The sequence below is a fragment of the Choloepus didactylus genome, chromosome 4 (assembly GCF_015220235.1).
Source record: "Choloepus didactylus isolate mChoDid1 chromosome 4, mChoDid1.pri, whole genome shotgun sequence".
Taxonomy (NCBI): Eukaryota; Metazoa; Chordata; class Mammalia; order Pilosa; family Megalonychidae; genus Choloepus; species Choloepus didactylus.
In genome coordinates, this window is record NC_051310.1 from 57,563,770 (window position 1) to 57,587,993 (window position 24,224).

The window sequence follows — 24,224 nt, forward strand, 5'->3', positions numbered from 1 at the left end:
CTGTATACAGCTTGGGTTATCACAGAGATTTTCTTGAATGCCAGGAGCTAGCAAAAAAGAAAAAAAAGAAAACACCTTTCTTATTCTTTCCATATTGGCCTGTATCTGTACCTAACAATAAGTTTAAAGAATAGCCCAAAGCAACAGTTGTAGGGTCTTTTCTGATCTTTTCTGAGCATGTGTCTTGTCCTGCACATGAATGTGGCCCTCAGATTTCTGCCATTTACACAAATCCTAATGCCTCCTTTTCTCCTAGGAAATCATGTATCCTCGCAATCCTGGGTGCTACCTGTATATCTCATGGTGGGCAATCATTTGTTCTATGCAGGTGTGATTTAACTGCTTTCCTACAGTGTTATACAGCTACACACAGGGCAAGTTCTGGGAGGCTGAGCCTGAAACGTGTGTCCTAATTCAGTCCCTCATGAGGCCACCAGAGAGACTGGCACAGATCTACACGCACCTTAGCATATGCACAAGGGCTCCACTGCTCCCTCCCACTAAACCAGGACCAGAGACCTGCAATAGGACCACAGGCCAACTCCAGGCTGAGTTGGGGGGAGTGACTGGGGTGGCAGAAGAGCCACCTGGAGCACCATGAGGGTTTCCTTCCATTTTTTTCATATTATTTCTATTTATTTATTTATTTTATTTTATTGAAAAATAGCTTTATTGAGGTATAATTTCCTACCATTTTTAAATTGCCATTTCTTGATTCAACACTTGTCCAGTTATTACAGCCTTTTATCTCTTTTCCAGAGCTGTGAGAAAGATGGTTCTGCCAGATTTTGTTTGTTTTCAAAGGTTTTGTCTGGGAAGAGAGTGGAATCCTGGAAGATCTCATGCTGCCATCTTGGTTATGTTCATTTTACTTAAATTTTATAGGAGAAAAAGGATCTGAAGCAAATCTGAAGAAATCAATTTTGAAATAAGCACTTGTTTTTTCACCACAAGTAACATTATTTATTTAATGGTTCCTCTAAAGTTAAAAAAGAAGTTATTAAAACCATTAAGTGGTTTCTGTCATTGTTTGATTATTACTATATTTCAATTTAGATATTATTATTGGCTCCTTTCTGTGAAATGTGAGGATTTATCTTCCCTCCCTTTCCCCGGTGATTGTTTTTTTTTTTAAAGTGTATTATTATATTTTCCAGATCCATATTGTTCGCATTCTTTTCTGTAATAAGAAATCCTAAGGTTTAGTATTGATTTCATATTTAGTAATTTTTATTTAAATGTTTTAAATTTGTTTCATATTTAAATATTAACATTTTTACCAAAACACCTTCATTCTTGAATTATTATTTTTTAATTATCTCTTAATTAGTAACATTTTGTGTCAAATGGTTTTCTCAATAACGGCTTATAGGAGGTGCGTTTCCTTAGTTCTCACATGTTTGTGATGGTCTACCTGTTATCTTTATATTTAGATGCTTTTTTCCAGTGGATATGACTTACTTTCCTTAAGAGCTTAAAAACTTTTCTCAGTTTTTTTTTTCAATGTAAGTTGTCATGGAGAAATTGAGGGTCAGTCTATGCTCTCACTCCCAATCCCTTTTAGGTGATTTTCTTTTTATGCCTAGATGCTTAAAACCTCTTTATCCTTGAATATTATCAAAGTTGGTATTAGACATTCTGTATCAAAATTTTCTAGAACATGGTTTGTATTTTTAATTTTTATATGAAATATCCTTTTTCTTTAATTGATATATAATTCCCATACTTAAATGTCACCCTTTTAAAGTATACAATAGAGCAGTTTTTAGAATATTCACAAAATTACGCAACCATCAGTACTAATTCCAGAACATTTTCATCCCCCACCCAAAAAATAAACCCATACCCATTAACAATCACTTCCCATTTCCCTCTCCTCCTCAGCCTCTGGCAACCATTAATCTACTTTCTGTTTCTATAGATTTGACTCTTTCTGACATTTTATATAAATAAAATAATGCAATACATGGCCTTTTGTGTCTGACTTTTTTTATTTAGCACGTTTTCTGTTCATCTTTGTTGCAGCATGGTTCAGCCCTTCAGTCCTTTTTATGGTTGAATAATATTCCATTGTATGGATATACCACATTTTGCTTAGTCATTTGTCAGTTGGTAGACATTTGCATTGTTTCCATTTTTTGGCTGTTACAAATATTCATGTGCAAGTGTTTTGTGTGGACATATATTTTCAATTCTCTTGGATTGCTAGGTCATAAGGTAACTCTGCTTAAGTTTTCGAGGATCTTCTAAGCAGCTGTACCATTTTACATTCTGACAGCAATATCTCTACAACTTTGTCAACACTTATGCCCACTTTTTAAATTATATCCAACCTAGTGAGGGTAAGGTGATCTCATTGTGGTTTTGATTTGCATTTCCCTAAGGATAATAATATTTTCTTTCAGATGCTTATTGGTCATTGGCATACCTTCTTTGGAGAAATGTCTATTCAAATACTTTGTCCAATTTAAAATTGGGTTGTCTGCTTTTTTACTATTGAGTTCTAAGAAATCTTTACATTTTCTGCAAACAAGTCCCTTATCATATATGTGATTTGCAGATATTTTCTTCCAGTCTTTCAGTTGTCTTTCCACTTTCTTGATAGTGTCCTTTGAAACATGAAAGTTAAATTTTGATGAAGTCTGATTTATCTTTTCATTTTTGCTTGTGCTTTTGTTGTCATATCTAGGAATTCTTTGTGAAATCTATGGTCATCAAGATTTACTCCTATGTTTTCTTTTAAAAGTTTTATAATTTTAACTCTTACATTTAGGTCTTCGATCCATTTGAGTTGATTCTCGTATATGTTGTCAGATAGAAGTCCAACTTCATTTTTCTATTATGTAGATATCCTATTGCCCCAGTACCATTTCTTGAAGCACTATTCTTTCCCCATTGAATTTTCTTGTCACACTTGTTTAAAATTAAATAACCATAAATGCAACAATTTATTTCTGGTAGAGAAATACACTTTTGTTATGTCCTTGACTACATTCTCTCCCATTTTTTGAATGTTCTATCCTACAAACCCAAGTTATCCTTATGTTGGATCATCTTTGTCTCCTCAAATAGCTTTAATCTTTACCTTTAAATCTATATTCATTGTGATTATCTTCTGCCTTTCCTTATGTCAGTAATCCAGTTTCCAACAGTGTCTATTTTGTACATGGTTCTAATTTATTAGTTCCATAATGATGATGATGATGGTTCTCAATTTATTTCCTTAGATCTCCCTTTTCAGTTCCATTGTTTTATCATTTTAGCTTTTGTCTTATTGCATTCATGTTTTTATTAAGTTGTTCTGTAGCATAAAACATTTGTGAGGAATTTTCTTCTGTTCCTTGAGCTGTGATTTCTTCTCAGTTGCATTCACTGTCTTCCTGAATTCAGCATACTATGCTAATTTCCCCCTTTGATTAATTTTGTTTTATTTGGCCCTAGAATGTTTGCAGTTCCCATGCTGTTTTTCTGCCTCCTGCCCATGCTTGGGTGACTTTCCAGACATTTTCTTTCTGTCATCATGAGGATGACTTCTTGATTTTTTCCCCCAGTATGCCTGAAGCCCATTTGTTTCCCAGTCCTAAGCTACAGTTTGAGGATTGAACAATTTTTACATCCTTTCTTCTGTGAGGCATTGTGAAGGCTGGGACAGAGCTCAGCTGAGGTTGTGTACTGTCTGTTAGCATCCCTCTTTCTTAGTATCTTCTCTTTACTCTGAGATGTTAAAGATCCTCTGCCAGGGACACATGAATAGAGTTGTCTATCCTTCCTTTGTGAGGTACCTTTGGGCTTTGCTGGTTTCCTCAACTCAGTATGGAGCTCTGGAGCCTTCCCTTCTGCCTCAGAGAGACAATTACAGTGTTCACATTCTCCCATTTTCTCTCCAAAAGTTGTTCCATTCCTCCTCAGGGGGAAGAGAAGAAAGGTAAGAAGAAAGAACCCCATTCAGATTGCTTCTCACTATATTTGGAGGATTCTGTCAACTGTATAGTCCTACTTCTGGGAGTTAGGCATGTGGTAAGGTCACTCTTCTTATGTACCTTTCCACATTGATCCAGAATCTTCTCCAAAGTTTGAATTTCAAATATAGAACCTTGTGCACTTAAAGAAATTTGCTGTTTTCTGATTACCTTTGCCAAATTCCTAACAGTTTACCCATCACCATTGCTAAGTCTCTCTGTGTTCATTTCTGTAGCCTTGCATTTTTCAGTCTTTGTCACTGTGTCTCACTCATCTGCCTCTCTGTTCTACTGCTGCCCAAGAAATGGGAGAATTTACACACACACACACACACACACAATACTCCTTGGCTTTTTGGCAACAAAAGTGCTGATGTCTCAGTGGCCATTTTTATAATAAAATGTTAATTAGGGGGATAAAATGCAATTAGAATGTCTTTGGGGAATAGGATATAAATTAATGTTTACAATTTTTTTTAAAGAAAGGCAAAAATGACACAAAAATTCTTACTGAAAACATTGCCATTTAATTTTTCCATTTTTAAAGTATCTTGATTGGTATTGCTGTTTTTCTTTGTTAAATGCAAGGGCATCCTTTGAATATTGTCTCAATTATTTACGGGATCTCAAACTATTCTTGAAACAGTTTGAGATCCAGTGGATAATTCTGACCAGGAGGTATACAGTTAGAAGAAAAACATTTGCAGGATCTTGCCTATGGGGAAAAACTTACAATAAATAATAGGAGAGTGACAAGTAAGCTTTTTTTTTCAAGGGAGGATCATATTTCTTGATTTATATAAATTGATATGTAAATTACATAGGAATTCAATAATTATCTTTTAAGAGTACACTGACATGAAAATTTATTCTATTTTAGACTAAGGATGCATACACAGCCAGGCAATAACCATATTTTTTTCCTGAACATGTGGAATAGTGCTATGCCTGGAATAGACATCCAATAAATACTAATTACTAATTAATAGTGACTGTTCTGCTTAACTCCTATAGAATAATTCCAGGGGCTTCCCTCCTGGTTTGTCTGATCCTGAGGCTATTAATACCTGTTTATATATGTCAGAAAAATCAACATTAGAAACTCTTTGAAGCAAACCATGAGATATTAATTTGATACACGTTTTAAAATTCATCTTTTGCATGATAACATAACAATACTGCAAGTGAGGGAAAAAGTCGATTTTTTAATTTCAAAGAAAACGTCAAAGCAGATGTCAAGAGTCCAGCAGATCAATAGCATTTCACAATTTGTATCAACATCCAGGGAAAGGAATTTAGCACGTCACTCTAAAACGATCGAGCACCAAGTTTCCACAAAAAAGCAAATGGATTTTAAATGACAGCCCTAACTTTTCTTGGCTTGTAAATCCATTTCTCCGGGGCCAAAGTTTTAGCCGCCACAAATACTATCCTTGTTGTAACACTCGTATTGCCAACGGCCAGAATGTTCGTAGTTGGCGGGTGCATCCGATATATTTTTAACTAATGAACAGCTAAGGGCTTCAACTCACTTTATTCTCTTGCAGTAAAAGCACCGAGTTGGTTACCTTACTAACTGCTTAACCGAGTGCCTTTCCTGGCTAGAAGGCCACTTGTTTGCTAGTCTTTCACTGGGTCAATGAACCAGAGCAATTTTAATGCAGCGTCCGCTTTGCCCCAAGAAGATAAAGGGCCGGCCAGGCGTCCCAGACCGTGCCTCTCCCCGCCCGGTGCCAGCTGCCCCCTTTAGGATTCCGCTCATCGCGCTACCACCCAACGGTCCAATCCACCTCCCCCAGGCCAGCAGCGTAGAGACTGGAGTCGAGCGCCTCCGCCCAGGCCCTGGAGCCCCGCGGAGGGAGGGAGAGGGGGCGGGGCGAGCGCCGAAACGCGAGGTGGCTCCGGCCAATGGGAAGGCCCCGCGGCGCCGGCGAAGCGGGCTGCCCATAAAAAGGAGGCGCTGCGAGCTTCTCCAGCCGCCTGCAGCTGTTGGCTGGGTTTGTTTCTCAGGCTGGTCGCTTCTCTTCCTCAGGTGACTGCGCCGCAGCCTACTGCTCGCAGCCACCGGCGAAGTTCAGTTGCAGCCCCTGAAGCGCCCCAGCGTCCCTCCTGGGCAGCAGCGGCCGGTCCATGGAGAAGGACCCGGTGCGGGCGCCGGCGAAGCCGCGGGGCTCCAGGTGCAGTAATGGGTTCCCCGAGCGGGAGCCGCCGCGGCCCGGGCCCAGCCGGTCAACCGAGAAGCCCGCGCGGCCGGGGTCCAAGAGCGCCCAGCCCGCAGACGGCTGGAAGGGCCAGCGGCCCCGCAGCGAGGAGGATAACGAGCTGAACCTCCCCAACCTGACGGCCGCCTACTCGTCTATCCTGCGCTCATTGGGTGAGGACCCCGAGCGGCAGGGGCTGCTCAAGACGCCCTGGAGGGCGGCCAAGGCCATGCAGTTCTTCACCAAGGGCTACCAGGAAACCATTTCAGGTCAGTGCGAACTCCGGCCGCGTCGGCCCGGGCTTCTCCGGCGTGCGGGGCGCCGAAGCTGTGGCTGTAGGAAGCGCGCGCCGGCTCACGGAAGTTTCCGGAGTTGCCTCACTCTTGGCGGACCCGAGTCCTGACCCGAGTGCTGTCACCTTCCGAACCCCGCCGTCGGTCGGCCCTGGCACTTTCGCCCGGTCGAGGCGAGGGCCCCGTGTGGGGCGCATTGCGGGCGCTCTGGGAGGCAGCGGCCGTTCTACCCGGGACCCCGCTTGCAGCCCTCGTCGCGGGGACCGCGCTGCACTCAGCCCTCTCCTCGAGAGCCTGGAGCTGTCATTGCCTGGATCGCTGACACAGAGCCCCCCGGCGGGCGGGAACCTGGCGCCCCTCTCTCCTGGGTGATGCTCCAGGCGCAGGTGGGGGTAGGGGTGGGGGTGTGTGGGTGGGGCCCAAACTTGCCCCTGCAGAGGATCATCTTGGCTCTTGTTGAAGCGACAGCTTTCTTTGTCGACCCTTTTGTTAGATCCCCCCCCCCTTTATTTTTTGGTAGGCATGGGGTGAAGCCCTGGCTTCGTGTGCTTCCAGCGCCCCGAGTGATGTTCTGTGCCATCTCAGTCCCGCCCTTTCTCTGACCTGACAGGGGACCGGGGTTTTCGGAGATCCGTAATTCTGTTTTTGTTCACCTGAAGTTCACTCCAGCTCAGAATTCTTCCAAAATTTGGCACGGCTCAGGGCATGGGCTTCACTGGAGTTCGATGTGTGAGGTTTCTTGGGCTCATTTGCTGCTTAAAGCGTGTTTGCCCCCTTCCCTGCCCCCTAAGCCAAAAGCAGTCAATCAGTCTTACCGGCAGTTGCTCCGGGAGTAGGGGTCTCCTTGGGCTCTGGGACTCCGAGGTGCGCCCCTCTGCCCCGTCACGACCTGCTGCCCAAGTAAGCAGGGTTGGCTCAGTGCTGTGCGCGCCCGAGGCCCGCCCAACTTTCACCCAGGGGGCTGGGGGAGGCACGGGGAGGCACGAGGTGGGGCAGTGGAAAATGCCTTGAGGATTTTGCTGCCCATTTGCCTGGTGAGGGGTGCTGGTCTTTATTAAACAAAATAAAACACACCCGCGCGCGCGCGCGTACACACGCACACAGAATTTTACTTCTACAGCTGGGACTAAGGATATGTAGTTTTCCAGTCTGCATACTCTGTACTGGTGAAATTTATTTCTTTGGCCTTAAGAAGCCTTCTGCCTTCTTCGGTTTTCAAAGAATAGCGGTCTTATTTAGCATAGTAACCTCCCTGCCCCTCATTTCCTGGAACGAGTATCGGGTGACTGCTGAATAGGTCCTGGGAGGAACAAAGTTCTTCCTAAAGGAAGGGTGGGTAACTGCAGATGGGTGAGGCCCCAAAAGGAAATATTACCTCCTAAAGCCAAGAAATAGACCTCTAGTTCTGTGTCCAAGTGCACTTTTTGCCCCTTGATGGCAAAAGTTTGGAATCTCAGATGTAGTTTCAAAATACAAAAACTGAAAAATAGACATTTGGTTTTCTGTGGGATATTTCAAGAACGTAATGAAGAAACACTCTCTTAGGACCTTGCTTATTCTGCCTTTTATAGACACAACAGAGAGTGGTCTTCTAACACAGCACTGGTCAGACTTTGGGAATCTTACCCTAAAAGAATTCACAGGAGAGGGGTCTGTAACCTAGCATGGAACTAATTACCCCAAGGCAATGGGATTTCTGACCTCAAGACAGGTCACAGAATTATCTAAAGTGACTTACAGGTTTACTTGAGAAATGTTTATCCGAAGTTTTGTTTCATTAGCCAAAATTGAGATAAAGAGAACTAAGAAAGCACACTTCATATCACTTTAGAAAACTGTTTTGCCAGGTGTTAATTTATTCTTTAAAAAGTCCATGAACCTAGACACAGAAAGCAGATTAGTGGTTTCCTGGGGTTGGAAGGAATGGGAGTGACTGCTTGCTGCGTACTGGGTTTTCTTTTGGGGTGATGAAAATGTTCTGGAACTAGATATTGGAGATGGTTGCATGCAATTGTGAATGTACTAAATACTACTGAACTGTACATTTTTAAATGATGATTTGTTATATGTATTTTACCACAAAAAAAAGTTTTAAAAATTCATGAATCATTTAAGAATTAATAGCTTTTAATTGAATGGTTTTTGTACAGTAAGTGCTTTGTGTGGTCTTAATTCTTAACTTTGAGATAAGCACTGTATAATCTGTAGAAAATATAGAAGAGAGTAATAAGAGAAAACAATCTTGCACAATCCCCATATTTTATGTCTTTAGAGAGCATAACATGATGGCCACCGTAGATTGAAACAAACTTTGAACTGTTGCTTTTCTGTGGTTCTGAACAAGATACAGGACTATGTCTTTTAAGTTGGTACTTTACTTCTCTACATTCTTTTTTTCAATTCCTCTTAATGTGAATTGATGCTAGTTTCTAGTGTTCTAGGGGATTTGTCAGTTCTGCAGCTTCTTCCGTGACCCTTGCCTTATGCACTTTCCTCTAGTTTCCTGTGTGTACCTTACATGGGAGAATCTGTGGTCATATATGATGGGGCTTTACCAGGCTTGTAAAAGTCTCTGTTTACTCTTCATTACTGGGCTGCAGCTTGTGGCCAGGAGGGAGGGCTGGAGGAGACTTCAAAACCTCTCCCAGGAACTGGCTGACTTTTGGGTCTAGTGTCACAAGATGATCCTTGGACCATCTCATCTTTATCTCCTTCTGTTCCATCTCATTTTAGCTGCATCCTAGTCCTCTTTCATATTCAAGATTTTATCTTGGTGATATCTCCTTTCTACATAAGGCACCTTTCCTGTATTTCCACTGCTTTTATTCAGAACTCAGACTTAATTAAATTGGAAGGTCTGCTTTTTCCTGAGGTCTTGATACATCATGAACCTGTGTCTGACCTTTCCCCCATCTTCCCAGTGAGAGTTTTCAAGTGAAGTGGAGAGGTCACTCTGGAGGGCATTCTTATGTGCTATATAAATATCCCTTTTTTAGTTTTTAGTGTATTGGAATAACTAGAAGGAAATACCTGAAACTGTCAAACTAACCTTGTAGCCTTGTTTCTTGAAGATGATGGTATAACTATGTAGTTTACACGGTGTGACTGACTGATTGTGAAAACCTTGTGGCTGACACTCCCTTTATCCAGTGTATGGACAGATGAATAGAAAAATGGGGACAAAAATTAAATGAAAAATAGGGTAAGATGAGGGGTGAGTGGAATGCTTTAGGTGTTCTTTTTTACTTTTATTTTTATTCTTATTTTTATTTATTTTTTCTTGGAGTAAAGAAAATGTTCAGAAATTGATTGTGGTGATGAATGCACAACTATATGATGGTACTGCAAATGATTGTACACTGTGGATGGTTCTATGGAATGTGAATATATCTCAATAAAACTGAATTTTTTTAAAAAGTGGGTTTTAGCTTATCCAGGCTGCCAAAATAGTTTTCATAAATCATTTTGACAGTGTCCTAAATTTTGGGAATCCTGTTAGTGTGGATAAAATTCGGGATGGATAATTGGTGAGCAGACCACCATGGGTGATCTACTCCTCGACTGTTTCCCCCACCAGGTTTGAGGAGGCACAGGCACAACAGTGAGTCATGTCCATGCGTGAACCATTTCATGGCAAGATGATATCTATTCCCTAAAGATAATGCAAGGTAATTAGATACTTTGTTTATACAAAGAGTCTTAGCCACTTAATACCGAAGTGTGGTAGCAGTCACAAACGGTTTTCTTTCTCTTTTTTTGGAGTTGCAAACCTCTCTGACTTATTAAATCAGACTGCCATGGTGAACTAAGAATTGTTAAAACTTCTAAGGTATGAATGGGGACAAAACAGTCAATTTATTCACTCTTTCCTTCCATAAAATAGGTGAAAGGTAAGTATATGTCCCGATTTTTAAAGAGTATTATAGAAAAATTAATCTCACCGTTAAGAGATGCTGCTTTGGATATGTAATTCATTTAAATCTTGACTCTCTAATAATTCAATCTTTGTTTTAGTTTATCTTGTTAATAAGTACTTATGAGGACTTAATTCTGTTTGTTACCAGAAAGAATGCTGTAAATAAAGAAGAAAAAAATGAGGCTGTTGAAATATTATATGACTGGAATTTGGGAGAGTAGTCAAAGTTGATTAACATTGTTGAGGTTGTTGACACTGGGGGAGAAAAGTCAGTCCTAATTGTTCCTTTTAAGAAGTATATTATCTATCAACAGTTTTCCTGATGTGTGAGTCACTACACATGACTTTGAAATACTGAACAAATCTATCCTGGTTGGTATTAGATGGGAACAAAGGGTGAAGAAATTCAGTCATGGTTACTGCCCTAATGGAGCTTATAGTCTAGTGGACAGTAGACATATATTAATCAGAGAATCACACAAATGGGTATATGATTTCAAATTGAGAAATGTGAGGGTGAAAAGAACACTAGCTCAACAAGACTGTTAAGCCAAGGAATTTGACCTATTCTGGGAGATGGGGAGTGTGGATTAGTGAAATGATGCAATGGACATCTGAATATCAACTATTGATTACTTGTGTGTTGATCACCATTCTAAGTCCTTTACAAATATTACCTCATTTAATCCTTACTATAGTCCTATGGGGTAGGTAATATTATTCCCATTTTATAGATAAGGAAACTGAAGCACAGAGAACTTGCTCAGAGTGATATTGCTTGAAAGTTTTGGAGCTGGGAGGATGACAGAGAATGAGATTGATAATCCCTGATAGTCAACTTAATTTTAATATTTTACAATTAATATTTTTATTATAATATTATAATAATATTTGACTTATTTGAATACTCTCAGTCTCTCTCTTTGGTATTTTATCTCCTGCTTGCTTTGTTCAGTTCTAGAAACTCTTTCACACCTGGGCATTTCTCTGCTGACTCATTTGCAGTACATCTGTGTAATTCGAGCCCAGTAATTGGTAGTGTTAGACTGTAGTATTAAAGTCTACCAGAAGAGGGCAACTGTCTAATCTTGGTGAATTTTAGATTATATGAACAATTCTTATTTCCAGGTTATGCAAATGACTGTGTTCCCTTCAGTTATAAGTTCTCTATTGAGTTTATGGTGATTAGAGTGAGGGATAATTTGGATTGGATAATCTTGAGGAAGCTGAAACTGAGGTAAATTTGTTATATTCAATGCTGAGAGGACATTCACTCACTCGAATTTTCTTCTATTTTTAGCCTCACCAGCAGTTTTTTAAACACTTTCAGAGAAGGGACTGTCTGTACTCAGCTTTGAATCCTTAGTACCTAGCAGATTTCCCAGCACAAGCAAAGGACTTCATGAATGTTTGAATTATTTTCTTAAGGACAGGGACTCCCTCTTAATTCCTGTGTCTTCCTCCTGTCACAGTGCTCTGTGCATAGTTGCTCAATAAATGGTGATGGTATTATAAACTAAAGAAAAACGAAGAGATTTAGGTAGACAGGAAAGGCTGCACAATGATTCCTTCTGGATCTCCTGACATCTGGGCCAGGGGCAGCCTTTAGACATCTTTGTATTCTTGGAGTTATGTACATGTAGAAACTTCACTGTTTGGTGAATGGCTTCTTCTATATCCAGCCAGCATATGATTCCAGGTTATCAGTTCAAGCAACTGGCTGTTTCTGGCACATCAAAATTCTCATGAGAGGAGTCTTAGGTTGGAGTTGTTCAGGAATCCACACAACGCAGCAAGTCAAAGTTTAAGTATAAAGTTTAAGGTTTATTAGAGGAAGAAAGGAGGTGGGAGCCAGCAGAAAGAAAGAAAGAAAATGGCTCCAGCTCTCTATCTGAGAGCAGCATTTTTAAAAGGAAAAACCCACGTTGGTATGGGAGGGTGTTGGGGGGGGAAGGGTGCTTGCTGAGTGTGTCCTGTGTCTCAGTTGGGTGAGTGCCTATTAATTTCTGGGCTGATTGGTTGCTAGGGTTCTGACACATTCTTCTTCTTTGAAATGTAGCTGTGTTATTTGTCTAGGGGGAGCAGGCCTTTCTGGTTGTTCATCTTATGGACGTATCTGACCTTGTCTTACCCACCTTTTGGTTGAGGTGCCATTGTGGCTGGAACAGCCTTGAACAGCCTTCATTCTTTAGTTTATAGGGCACCTGTTTTCTGTGAGATAAACTGTAGGGCCCCTGGTTAGAAACTCCTTCTACATGTTCGTTTCTTTTTTCTGGGATCTAACAAGGAGATCTCTAGAAAGTTTGTCAGGATTGCAGTCAGTTTTTAAACTCCTTAAATATTGTAGAAATTTTCAAACATGCACAGAATTAGAATGGTACAATGAGCTTCTGTGTGCTCATCCTCTAGCTTTAGGTTATCAGTATAAACACAGGTCAGTCTTGTTTTAACTCTCCTGAATCACACATACCTTCCTCCACTGAATTATTTTAAGTTGCTTTAAAATAAGTCATTTCATTTAATATACTTTAATGTATCTCTAAAAGATAAGAACTTTAAATAGCCATTTGTAATGGTTAAGATCACATGTCAACTTTGCCAAGTTGTGGTGTCCATTTGTTTGGTCATACAAGCACTGGGCTTGTTGTTACTGTGAGGATATTTCATGAACTTAAAATCATGAATAAGTTGAGCGAATATATGACTGATTACATCTACAAGCGACTGAGGAGATTGCCCTCAACAATGAGAAAAGTCAGTTGAAGGCTTTTGTCGTAGCCCAAGAGGGCCATGCCAGTCCAAAGGCTAAAGAAGACAATGAGCATTTTCTGACACATGAACTTTTATTCAGGGCTTACTTACAGGGTGAGAAGTCATGGAGAGATCATGATGGCTTTCTCAGGCCCGGCAGGCATGGCGTTTACAGGGAAGACGACTGACTGAGCGGTGCTAAGGGGGCAGAAAGCCTTTTATAGGGGTTTAAGACAAAGGCCTTCCTAAGGGTGGGGGGAGCATAGATGCAGCAATAGGTCATTCTGACCTGGGGGTGGTGCAGGAAGGACTAAAATAACACTTGAACAATTACATTTTGCTCTTTTTGTGAGACTTAAGAGCCTCTCACTTCCTACCTGCTTGCATAAAGTTACATTTTTAAGATCAATTTACCCTTTTTCTCTTTACTGGCTTAGACAATAGGTTAAACATTTAGCTGCCTAGGTCATGCAGACTGCTGTGCACCAAAAATCTGCAGGCCTGTTTTGCTCAGGCAATGGGTTGCCACAGCTTTAAAAAGCAAAGTGATGATTTCAGCAGTCAGAAGAGAGAATTTCCATCTCTAATTCAGCCAGCCAGCTCCTTCTGGAGAATCCATTGAAAACCTTCATTGGAGTTCACAGTCTGTGGCCTGCCCTATTGAAATTGAATTTGCCCATCCCCACAGTTGTATGAGAAAATTCTTGTAAAAATCTCTTAATATTTCCAACTATCTCCTGTAGGTTCTGTTTCCCTAGAGAATCATTACTAATACACCATAGTATATTATCACATCTTAAATTAACAATAATTTCTTAATGATAAATATCTAGCCAGTGTTTGCAATGCTATGGTTTTCTCATAGGTATCTCTTTACAAGCTGGTTTGTTTGAATCAGGATCCGAACAGGATCCACACATTGTCTTTGATAAGTTTCTTTTTTTTTTTTTTTTTTTTGAATCACATTTAAACATTTATTTAATCAGTTGCTCACATTTACAAATCAGGAGATGGCACCTAAAAGTCTGAATTTTAGGTTTTTGTTTTGTTTTGTTTTTCCTTAAAATCAGAACAGCTGGCCACACTGGGCCCACATTCTCAACAACAACCTGTCAGAGTCAAGTAATGACTGCCTCTTCAGATTTTATTCATTTGTTTGTTCATTCATTCATTCATTCTAATTCCAAATATTATTATATGTTTAACTGTATTGAAGAAAGTCTCATAAACAGCCTGTTAGACATTAGGCTCCTATTGCCTCATTCATATACCTGTATATTTCACATGATGATATTATCTGCCTGGCCCCTTAGGCACCCGAGTTTGTGACCCCTGCTCTAGGTGCTGGTCTGGCAGGGTCCCTCTGGAGGGCTTGGACCCCAGTGAGTTCTTGGGCCCACAGAGAATCTACCCATGAAAGTCCACGGGGCTCAGAAATTGCCCACAGCCTAGCTGTTGGTTGGCCAAGGAATGTTGCCAGTGGTCCCTCTTCTGGCTTGCGGCAAGAGACTGGATGACCTCATCCATTTGGTTCTGCAGCTGACGCATTTGCCAGCTTGTCCAATGGGCCCCACCTGGGGAACGCAGTCCCCAGCCTCGCGCACTGACTCTGCAGGAGCCTCACCTCCATATGGTCCAGGTAAGCAGCCACGTTGTTCTTCAGCTCAGTTGCACACAGCGCCACCCAGTGGAACCTCTCTTCCAAGTCATCGAATTCCTTGTCTTCCGTCTGAAAGTGGTCAAAGTCATGTGTGTGGGGACTGAGAAGATCCGCAAGGGGGCAACGGGCACCCAGCACACGTGTATGAATCTTTTCTGGGGACCTCTCCACAGAACCACCCATCACAGATGCTCCTCTAGCCCCAAAGCTGAGCACAGTTAAGCTTGGCAGTTCTGCAACTGGACCGTGGAATCAGACACACAAGCATGTGAGTTCTGGTTCATTCACTTCCTAGCTGTGTGATACCGGGCAAGCATTTTGCACTCCTTAAGCCTCTGTTTTCTCATCCTGGGCACCAGCCCTGCCTCCTGCTTCAGCAGCTGACTCAGCCGGGTTGTCTTCTTGGAAAGAGTGTGAGTGTTGATGCCAGCCAGCCGCTCCCGAAGGCTTAGCTGCTCCACCTTGGTGTACTTGGAAGCTGCACCAACAGAGAAGGGGCGATAAGTTTCTTTTAATTGGTTCCAATTTTTCTTCCTATTTATTTCCTGATAATTTATTGTTGAAGAGACAATGTCATTTGTCCTAAGGAATCTCCCACATTCTGAGTTTTTCTCATCTTATTCTCATGATTTAATTTAACATGTTCCTTTAGCCCCTAAATTGCTTTAAATACTAGTAGTTAGATTTAAAGCCTTGCCTAACAAAACAAAACAAAATCCTTAAATTTGATCAAGAATACTTCATAGGGGGTGGCATATGCTTTCATCAGGTGACAGCTAAATGTCTATCTTTTTGTGATGTTAAGATTGATCAGCTTTAGGTGTTATCAGCCTGATTCATCCATTATAAAATCTCCCATCAGCATTTCACATGATGGTTTTAGATTGCCTAGATTTAGTATTACAAGAAGTTACAAAATAATAATGTTTCATTCTTTAATTCTTTATGAATTTATTAGCTGGAGATCTATAAAGAATGGTGTATGCAAACCCTTTAGACTATCTTTTCAACTCTTCTGTAAGTTTAGAAGTATTTCAGACTAAAATTTAAAAATACTTAATACCATTAACTTCTTTAATAAATATCTTTAATTCTGAAGTAGATGTCTAATGAGTCAATCTAGAAGCCATAAATGAAATAAATCTGTAACTTCAACTAAAGAATTTTCACATGTCAAATAACTTCATAAATGAAGTTAAATGACAAACTGGGAAGAAATATTTACAACTTGTAGACAAAGGGCTAATCACCCTAATATATAAAGAACTCCTAGAAATTGGTGAAAAAAAAAGACCAACAGTAGAAAAATGGTCAAGGCATTTTTCTTTGAATAACTTGGTCAAAGATTCTCCTAGCTTTAGTAGTCAGCAGTCAGCCCTAAACTGATAAATCAGAAATTTAGATAGCTAACCTTAAACCATCATGCAGTCTCTTGGCCTATTAAGTCACTCCTTGCCCTTTGTACAAATAGTCAATAGACAGTTCATGGAAAGAAAATACAGATGGACCTTAAATATATGGAAATCCCAAGATACATTTTTTCCCTGCTAGATTGGCAGAGATCCAGAAATTTGATATTGCTTTCCATTATTGAAGTTATGGGGAAACAAGTTTTACAGTTGAGAATGTGACTATCCTTATGGAGAGTAATTTGGCAATATCTGCCAAATACAAATGCATATGTCCTACTTGGAAATCTTGTCTCTGGGAATTTTTCTTACATATATAGTTACACTGATATGAAATGATGTACACTTAAGGTTAGCCCGCTGCAGCTTTGAATGGAAGCAATCTAAATGTCCAGTCCCTTAGAATGGCTAAATGGTTTAGAAGAGTCACATTTTGTAGGAAAAGGAGAAATGTGTTTGCATTAAGAAATTGGAGGATATACAAGCAATGTTAGTGATTATATGCTAATCAAGGATATGAACTGGACAGATGGCAGACAAGAATGGAAGCAAGACTTTCCACTATATTACTTTTTGCCTTTTGATTTTTGAATGATGTGCATGTATTTTCAAATTGATAAATTAAAAATATTATGACAAAGTTATGTCATCTGTGAGTAAAAGAAGAACAACACTTACTAATAGCTAGCTAACAAGAAAAATCTAGTTACTGGTGACATTTAACCTGAAATTAGAGGCAAATAATAATATGCACATTTATACAGACATGTACACACAAATGAGAGTAAAGTAAGAGGTGATCTTTATTGCATAAAGAAAGAGCTGGGGTTTGAATGTAATCTTCTTCTTTAACTAGCTGTGCAATTACTGGCATATCCCTAAACTTAATTGTCATCTTTCCCTTTTGTAAATGGTGGTAAATACCTGCTTTACTGGGCTCCTGTGGGAATTAAGATGTACAAAAAGCACTTGATGTTTAATATATTCTTTCCTCTATGGTGAGGAGGAGCCATGGGATTGGATTAACTGGAAAGTGTTCTTAGAGTGTGGGACACTGGAGCCCTGGAGCAGCATGTAAGAAGTCCAGTTACCCTGAGGCTGCCATGGCTTTGAGGGAAGTCCTGGCCACATAGGGAGGCCACATGTGGGTATTTCCAGCTGATGGCCTAGCCGAGATTCCATTCAGCAGCCAGGATCAATCTCTACACGTGTGAGTCAAGATTCCTCCAGATGATTCCAGCCCCCAGCTGTCTAATTTTCCCCATGGAGGTCCCAGACATTGTGAAGTAGAGGCCCCTCATCTCCCCCGTGTCCTTTCTGAGTTTCTGACCTGCAGAATCCATGAACATAATAAAATAGGGTACACCGTTAAGTTCTGTGGTGTTTTGTTATGCAGCAAAAGCAACTGGAATAGATTTGGAGGTGAGGGTGGTCAGAACTTGCATTTGTACAAAGGGGAAGGGAGTGACGTAACAGGCCAAGAGATTGCATGATGGTTTAAGGTTAGATATCTAAATTTCTGACTTATCAGTTTAAGGCTGACTGCTGACTACTGAAGCTAGGAGAATCTTTGTCAGGGTTATTCAAAGGAGTGAAATGAGGTGGATGAGATGAGCAGCCTGTTAAGGAGATGTCTGCATTCTTATTTTAAGAAGAATGAGAGAAGAATTAGCAAAGATAGTCCTAAAGGGGGGGCATCAGAGGCCGGGATCCAAGATTGTCAAGTGTTTGGTAGGAATGAAGGAGCAACTCAACTATTTTTTTTTTTTTAATCTTTCAAAGTATGATTTAAGAAGTAGATATAGAGGAAATTTCCAAAGTTGTTAAGAGTTATAGTACCTTAGTTTTAGTTATTTCCTTATTGTGAAATATGTATACAAAAAGGTATAGCTTTCAGATTACAATTTAACAAGTAGCTATAGAACAAATTTCAAAGGATGCTGTGGGTTACAGTTCCACCATTTCATTTCTTTCCTTCTAACTATTCCAGCACCCCGGCAACTAAGAAAAAGAAAATTCTATAAAGATTCAGTATTCATAATTCTTTGTTAAATTCCACCTTGTCTGTTGCTACCCCTTCCTCTAGTTCAGTCCTTTTCCCAATCATCGGGGATATCCAGGCAGCCACCACCCCAACCTGTCCATGCTTAAAAAAAGGGTGTCAACTTTATGAGTAAAGGGGGCACATCTAGTTGATGTTCTTGAAGAGGCTATTGCCTCTGGGTTTTGGGACTTAGCTGGCATAGGAGCTGTGCTGATTTGGATGTATTATGTTCCCCAAAATACCATTATCTTTGATGCAATCTTGTGGGGGCAGATGTATTTGTGTTGATTTGATTGGAATCCTTTGATTGAGTGTTTCCATGGAGATGTGGCTCAGTCAACTGCGAGTGAAAAGTCTGATTGGATAATTTCCACAGAGGTGTTATCCTGCTTATTCCGGGTGGGTGTTACTTGGATCACTGGAGTCGTGTAAAGGAGGTCACAGACAGAAGGACCTTAGAGCAACTGAGAGTGACGTTTTGAAGAGGAGCTGCAGCTAAGAGAGGACAAAACGCCCCATGAGCAACATTTGGGGAACACCATTTTGAGACGCAACTTGGGAGCAAGTGGATGCCCATCACGTGACTTCCCAGCTAACACAGGTTTTCCGGATGTCAATGACCATTCTCCAGCAAAGGTACCTTATTGTTGATGCCTTACCTTGGACACTTTATGGCCTTAAGTCTGTAACTTTGTAAACAAATAAAGCCCCTTTATAAAAGCCAATTCATTTCTGGTGTTTTGCAAAACAGTAGCATTAGCAAACTGGACCAGGAGCTTTCTGAAGGATTTAAGCTTCTGAAAAATAACTTAGTGAAACTTTTATAGAGTCTCAAATAGGAATCCGGGTATTCTTTAAGGTTTTTGCAACTCCTGTTGACTTGGGCTTATCATGTTATGGTCATTTGGCATATCTAGGTGAATCTTGCATAGGAGTAACCTCCAGGACAGCCTCTTGACTTGTTTAGAATTCTCACAGCCTGTAAAACCTTACCTTGTTGCCTTTCTTTCCCCATTTTTGGTCAAAAAGGCATTCTCAATCCCTTGATGCCAGGGTCAGGCTCATTCCTGGAATTCATGTCCCACGTTGCCAGAAAGGCTCGTTCATCTTGGGGGTCTTGCCCCATGTTGGGGGTGAGTGGGTGATGACTTTATTTGCAAAGTTAGGCTTGGAAAAGAAAGTCTCAACAGTTTTAAAACTACCAAAAGGAAGATGAGAGAGAAACCAGATTACCTGGCTTCAAATCCTGTTACTTACCAGCTCTATTACTTACCAACTGTGTAAAGAAAGGTAGAGTAATTTCCTTAACCTCTCTTCCTCAATTACCTCATCTGGCTTAAGTACTCCTAAGGTTATTGTGAGGATTAATGAGGTAGTATACATAAAATGCTAAGGAAAATGCCCGGAATGTATAAAGTGCTATATATATACATTTTACACATGTTAACTCTGAGTATTGTGTTTGGGTTTGAAGGTAATGTCAGTAGTTTCAGTAGTTTAATGTGGCCAGAAGCCAGACTGTAGGAATTTAGGAAATAATGTCACAAATAATAGAAAGCAGACTTTTGTGGTGTTTATACCTGACTGGCAGGATCAAGTGAATTTCCCTCATAGCATGTATCAAGGCATGGAATCATGGAGGTGGGGTGAGGGTGGGGGATGAAAGATTAAGGTGTTTGTGCCAGTTTGAATGTATTATGTCCCCCAGAAAAAGCCATATTCTTTGATGCTATCTTGTGGGGCAGACATATTAGTCGGGATTAAGTTGGAATGTTTGGGTTAGGTTGTTTGCATGGAAATGCACCCCACCCAACTGTGGGTAATGACTCTAAATGGATAATTTCCATGGAGGTGTTACCCCCCCATTCAGGGTGAGTCTAAATTAAATCACTGGAGCCATATAAATGAGCTGACATGCAGAAGGAACTCAGTGCAGCTGAGAGTGACATTTTGAAGAGGAGCTACAGCCAAGAGGGACACTTTGAAGAATGCACTGGAACTGAGAGAGGAGCTTCAGCTTACAGAGACATTTTGGAGATCGCCTTTGAAAGCAGACTTTTGCTCCGGAGAAGCTAAGAGGGGACAAACGCCCCAAGAGCAACTAAGAGTGACATTTTTGAGGAGCTGAAGCATAGAGAGGAACATCCTGGGAGAAAGTCATTTTGAAACCAGAACGTGGCGCCCCCTCACAGCCTCCTCAAGTGGAGTGTTGGGAGAAGTGTGAGGCATAGATTCTGGAAACACTGTGCTGCCTCAGTCCCACAATGGAGATGGACGCTGAGTCCTGCATGAGGCAAGTGTCCAAAGCTGTCAACTTTTGTTCTTCCTCAGTATTTTGGGCTTTATTTCTCTTCTCCTCTTCTAATGTGTTTTTGTTGTTGTTGTTTGTTTTGTTTGTTTGTTTTTACTGTCTTTGTGGTTGTTGTTGCTGGTTGCTGACCATGGGGAGTCCTGAACCCCCTACTCATCCTATCAACTATTATCACTTATCTAGAGTTCTGTGAATAAGCATCCATGTTGAGGTGAGGGAACTGGCTGTTGCTGTGTTGAGTTGTATTTTTTTGAGGTCCATTTAGTCCAATTGCTCTTTCAATGAAATGCTTTCCCAAGAGCACATGGCTCTTGTTGTGTTGCAGTCATGTGTTTTACGTAACATGTATTCGTTTTTATTTGTTCTAAGTAGGAAACAGATAGAACCCAATTCAATGGAGGCCATCAACAAATGTCCCAAAGGAGGACTCTCTCTGTAAAATAGCTTAGTTACAGTGGCACCTTTATAGTTTATGTACCCTGTATTGTGATCAGGTGTTCATTTACAGCACGAAGGGCTCTGTGTGCTGGAGAGCAGATGAGTTGCTGTTAACTGAGAGCTTTGCCTAACTCCTATTTAGCTTAAGGGAGAGCTGATGTAGATCACATCTCTCTGACCACCACCTTCTCTGACCACCCCTTCAAATGCTTCCCTGCTTCTATTAATGTACAGTTAGCCAGCCATTGAAGTGTGTAACTTGGATTACCCTTCAGAAACAATCATGTGCAAGGAGTAGTTGACAGCCTGTAGCTGTTGGTGCCGCCATGCTTATCCTATGCTATTCTTTTAATATTTTAGTATCCATTTCTATCTCCCTTCCTATCCCCCCTCCACTACCATAAACTTAGTTTTTGTTTTTTTTTTTCTGATGCTGGAGCCCTTTTCAAATGGAGCGCTTATAAGAAGGAGATGCAAATCTTTTAGCTTTGTGTTTAGTGTATTGGAAAATTGGTTCATTTATCTAACCCTAAGGTCCTTTTGATGCTTCTTAACTATTTTAGTGCATCAACAAAGACTCATTCTGGTACAGTGGGAAGAACGGCTGGTCTGGACCAGTGTGGAGACCAGGTTCTAGCCACAGCACCCCCTCTAATGAGGAGTTTATGACCCCAGGCAAGTCACCTGACTATTCTGGGTCTGGGCTGCAAGGACCCTCAGTGTCATCTCATTGCTCTTTCTGTTGACTTCCAGCAACTGACAGTGAGACCCTAGCAAGCACCGCAGGCTCCTTTAGCTTCTAGAGGTGCTGTTTTCTCTTGAAACATTCAAGCCACGCAAATAGTTTCTATGGTAACAGGTCTCTTCTTTCCTGTGACTCAGATTTTTGAAAAGGTTTCTCATCTGTACGTTCTTCAGGGTCTGTGGTCTTCTAACCTATGGCCCCTTTGATTAGACAAAGCTTCAATTTAAAGACTTCTTCCCCAGGACACTCCTACCAGAAGAATAATCAGTTGCTAGTTATACTAGCACTTGAGGTTTTATTCTTGTAAGTCTTCATATCAACTAGAAAAGGAATTGCTGAGTTAGTTGATAGAGCAGTAATACCAAGAAAACCCACATTCACTGTTAGGATCATGAAATTTTATTTTACTTTTTTTTTATTATATAAAATTGTCAAAATCAAAAGTAGACAAAATTTATATAATGGACATCTATATACCTATTACCTAGATTCAAAATTAACATTTTGCCATATTAGCATAGTTTATTCTATTGCTGATATAAAGTGGACACATGTATTTAGAAGTGAAATGTTCTCTAAACATTCTCCCTCTTAATCACGTACACTTAATAATTCCTTTATGTTGTCTGGTAGCTAGTCTATATTAAAATTTCCCCAAATGTTCCAAATGTTTTTTACTAATGATTTGTTCAGACCAGGATCCACTCAAGGCCTATACATTTGAAATTGGTTGTTATGTTTTAATGGAGAACAGTTCCCCTTACCTTCTTTTTTAAACCCCTGCATGACACTGACTTACCAGAGATTAGATCAGTTGTCCTATAGAATATCCCCTCTTTGGGATTAGTCTTATTGTCTTTTCCTTGTTTTTATTTAACTTGTTTTATCACCTTTATTCCTGGAAACTGGAAGATAGGTCTAAAGACTTTATTGCATTCAGGGAAAACATTTTTGGTAGGTGTGCTAGTTTGAATCTGTTATGTACCCCAGAAAAGCCATGTTCTTTTTTTTTTTTTTTTTTTTTTTTTTAAATTTTATTTGGAAATAAATTCAAACTTACAGGAACAGTTGCAAAAACAATACAAACCCCATACACAGAACTCCAGCATACCCTGACCCCCCTCCCCCTAAACCCCGATCCACCAACTTTAATATCCTGTTCACTCCACCATTTCTTTCTTTCCCTCCCTCTCTCCCTATCATCCATCATCTATCTTCTGAACATGAGAGCAAGCTGCACACATCCTTGAACAAACAATATAATTCACATATACATTTCCCATGAACAAGAACATTCTTTTATACAATCCCATTAAGTGCAGCTAAGAAGTTCAAGAAATTCAACATTGATACAAAGCTTACATTCTATATTTCCTTTTTTTTCCTTATGTCCCAACTGTGTCCCTTTGAGCCTCCTCTTCTCCATCCTCAGATCCCATCCAGGATCATCCTTGGCATTTAATTGTCATAATCTGTTTAGACTTTTTTTTTTTTTTTTTTTCAATTGTGGAAACATATATACAGCCTAAATCTTCCCATTCCAACCCCTCCCTAGCATTCCATTAGTGGGATTAATCACATTTAGAATGTTGCAATGCCATCACCTTCCTACCATCCATTACTAGAATTTTCCCTTCACCCCAAACAGAAACCCTACACTCATTTCTTAACTCCCCATTGCCCCTTCCCCCACTTCTCATAACCTATACTCTACTTTTCATCTCTATGGTCATATTCTCTGATACTTTCTTTGTGTTTACTGTGGGGCTTAAATTTAACATCTTAAATCTATAACAATCTTGTTTTTCTTTGATACCACCTTCACTTCAATAGGACACATAAACTATGTTCCTATCCTCCTCCATTCCCCCACCTTTATGTAGTTCTTGTGAAAATTACGTGTTTTACATTGAGTCTGAAACCACTGAGTTATCATTACAGTTTATGTATTTTAGATCCTGTAGGAAGTAAACAGTGGAGTTACAAATTAAAAATACAGTAGTATTGGTATTTATATTTACCATGTGATCTTTATTGGAAATCTTTATTTCTTTATGTGGTTTCAATCAATTGTTTAGTGTCCCTTCCTTTCAGCCTGCACAATTCCCTTTAGCTTTTCTTATAGGACTGATCTACTTGTGATGAAGTCCCTCAGTTTTTTTTTTTTTTTAATCTTCATTTTATTGAGATATATTCACATACCACGCAGTCATACAAAACAAATCGTACTTTCGATTGTTTACAGTACCATTACATAGTTGTACATTCATCACCTAAATCAATCCCTGACACCTTCATTAGCACACACACAAAAATAACAAGAATAATAATTAGAGTGAAAAAGAGCAATTGAAGTAAAAAAGAACACTGGGTACCTTTGTCTGTTTGTTTCCTTCCCCTATTTTTCTACTCATCCATCCATAAACTAGACAAAGTGGAGTGTGGTCCTTATGGCTTTCCCAATCCCATTGTCACCCCTCATAAGCTACATTTTTAT

General features: G+C 40.2%; 1 protein-coding gene across 1 annotated transcript in view; it reads left to right on the forward strand.

Annotated features, from left to right (window-relative positions):
• The first annotated feature begins 5,951 nt into the window (after positions 1-5,951).
• The window catches only part of GCH1 (GTP cyclohydrolase 1), a 115,400-nt gene continuing 97,127 nt past the window's right edge, over positions 5,952-24,224 (forward strand). Inside the window, exon 1 of the mRNA XM_037832666.1 lies at positions 5,952-6,429. Coding sequence (XP_037688594.1) covers positions 6,090-6,429 — 340 coding nt within the window. The 5' untranslated portion in view covers positions 5,952-6,089. The remainder of the gene's footprint in view (positions 6,430-24,224) is intronic.